At 45.3% G+C, this 1,828-nt stretch overlaps 1 protein-coding gene across 1 annotated transcript in view; it reads left to right on the top strand.

Moving 5' to 3' along the window:
* The first annotated feature begins 631 nt into the window (after nucleotides 1-631).
* The window catches only part of LOC135214379 (calcium-activated chloride channel regulator 1-like), a 457,588-nt gene continuing 456,391 nt past the window's right edge, over nucleotides 632-1,828 (top strand). Inside the window, exon 1 of the mRNA XM_064248618.1 lies at nucleotides 632-1,600. Within this exon, the coding sequence (XP_064104688.1) occupies nucleotides 1,373-1,600 (228 nt within the window). The 5' untranslated portion in view covers nucleotides 632-1,372. The remainder of the gene's footprint in view (nucleotides 1,601-1,828) is intronic.

Raw genomic sequence — 1,828 nt, 5'->3', positions numbered from 1 at the left:
CTGTAAAATTACAACTGCCTCAGTTGCTGCAGGAGCAGCAACTGCACCGCAGGAGCGCTTCAGCATCTGTTGGACGTCGTGCATGTGAATGAGCGAGCTTCCAGTTCCTCTTCCTCTTCTTCTTCTTCTTCTTCATCTTCTTTATTTTAGTAGGAGATCGGGCTTCTTTTAGTGGAGCCAAAGTCCTTCTTCATCTTCTTCTTCTGCTTCGTCTTGCGGATGCCAGTTCTTCTTCCTCTTCATCTTCTTTATTTTAGTAGGAGATCGGTCTTCTTTTACTGGAGCCAAAGTACATCTTCTTCTTCTGCTTCTGCTTTGTCTTTCGGATGCCACGGCTCCAGTAAGTGAGCGGGAAGTGGTGGGCTCGAACAAGAGGAGGAGGGAGGATCTGTGGCATTTGTTCCAACAGTTGGGAGGCGTAGATGAGAGGGGCATTAGGTAGAGGAGTATCGTAGGGAGGCGAGAAGGGAGTGTAGGGACCGAAACGGGTGTCTGGCTCTCCAGGTAGGAGCGGGAACGGAGAGCCGTGTGTGTTGGGGGGAGGGGGGGTGGGGTTTGGATAGCTTGGGGTGGGGAGGAGGTGGAGGAGGAGGAGACTAACCAGTGATCTCAATAGCAAGTTGGCAGTTGGGCCGGAGCCTCTGTGGCGACTGGATGTGTGGAAGCATCGGTACACGACGTCGTCGCGGTCTCTCGTAGTTCTCCCATCCCCTCCCCCGCCCCTGAAACCCCACCACCTGTACCAGTAACCAATCCCCTTCAAACCTCTCGCGCGAACGGGTATCGGACCGTCATCATCATCATCATCCCCGATAGAGCTTTATAGAGTGGCTTTCAAAATTAAAATACTTGCCCAGACGAATAAATATGATGGCTTCGCCGAGAAATAGATGATTCCCGAATCTAGTAGTAGGCTCGTAACACTCCGAAAGATTTATTAAAAAAAAATTATTTTAAGATAAGTTTTAACCCCTCTCGAGGATTTGTGTTTTATGTGTGTGGTTGTACGTGAGTGAACCAGTACGGAAAAGATTTTATTTATATATATATATGTATTATTTTTTTTTAAATTCATCGAGATCCCCCAAAAGCAACATGTGATACAGGGGGAGGCCAACTATGAGTGTCCTAGTCACCACCCGGAATCTACAGGTCATGTGTCCTCGGTGCAATTACTGTTAACGAAAATGTGAGAATGAGATAGAAAAAAAAAAAAGAGGACACTACAATAAGATCATTTGAGGCAGGAGAGAGACAAGACTCGATGATTTGCCACCTATAATTTCTATTATATGCTGTCAATGAACCCTTTCTAAAGGAGACTCCCAGACGGCGATCCATCAGTAGTTCTTCGTCTCTTGACGACTCAAAAATGCCACGAATCAATCCGAACAGGACAATGACAATGGCGATGCCGTATAGAAGCAGGATCCGCATTTTCCATTTCGCCTGGTTACTGGTCGTTCTCCTCTACATGGGTCAGGTCATTGGCACGGACGGTGACCTCGTGTTGAGGGACAACGGATACGAGGGCCTGGTCATCTCCATCACCGAACAGGTGTCGCAGGAGCACTGTAATCACATCATCCACGGATTAAAGGTAAGAGTGGACTGGAGGCTTGATTAATTGAGGGATGTTCTCTCTTTCCTCATTTTTAGGTTTTCTTTGGTTACTTTTTTTCATGCAAAGACCCACATACTTACGTAAATAGATAACTACATTTATTTAACCAAATATATTTATTTATGTATTTACTTATTTATTTAACGTAATATATATGCTATTTGTCCGACAGAATCATATCTTTCGATTACAGAAGTTTGTTTA

The sequence above is a fragment of the Macrobrachium nipponense genome, chromosome 45 (genome assembly GCF_015104395.2).
Source record: "Macrobrachium nipponense isolate FS-2020 chromosome 45, ASM1510439v2, whole genome shotgun sequence".
Lineage (NCBI taxonomy): Eukaryota > Metazoa > Arthropoda > Malacostraca > Decapoda > Palaemonidae > Macrobrachium > Macrobrachium nipponense.
This window is presented reverse-complemented; position numbering and strand designations above follow the sequence as displayed.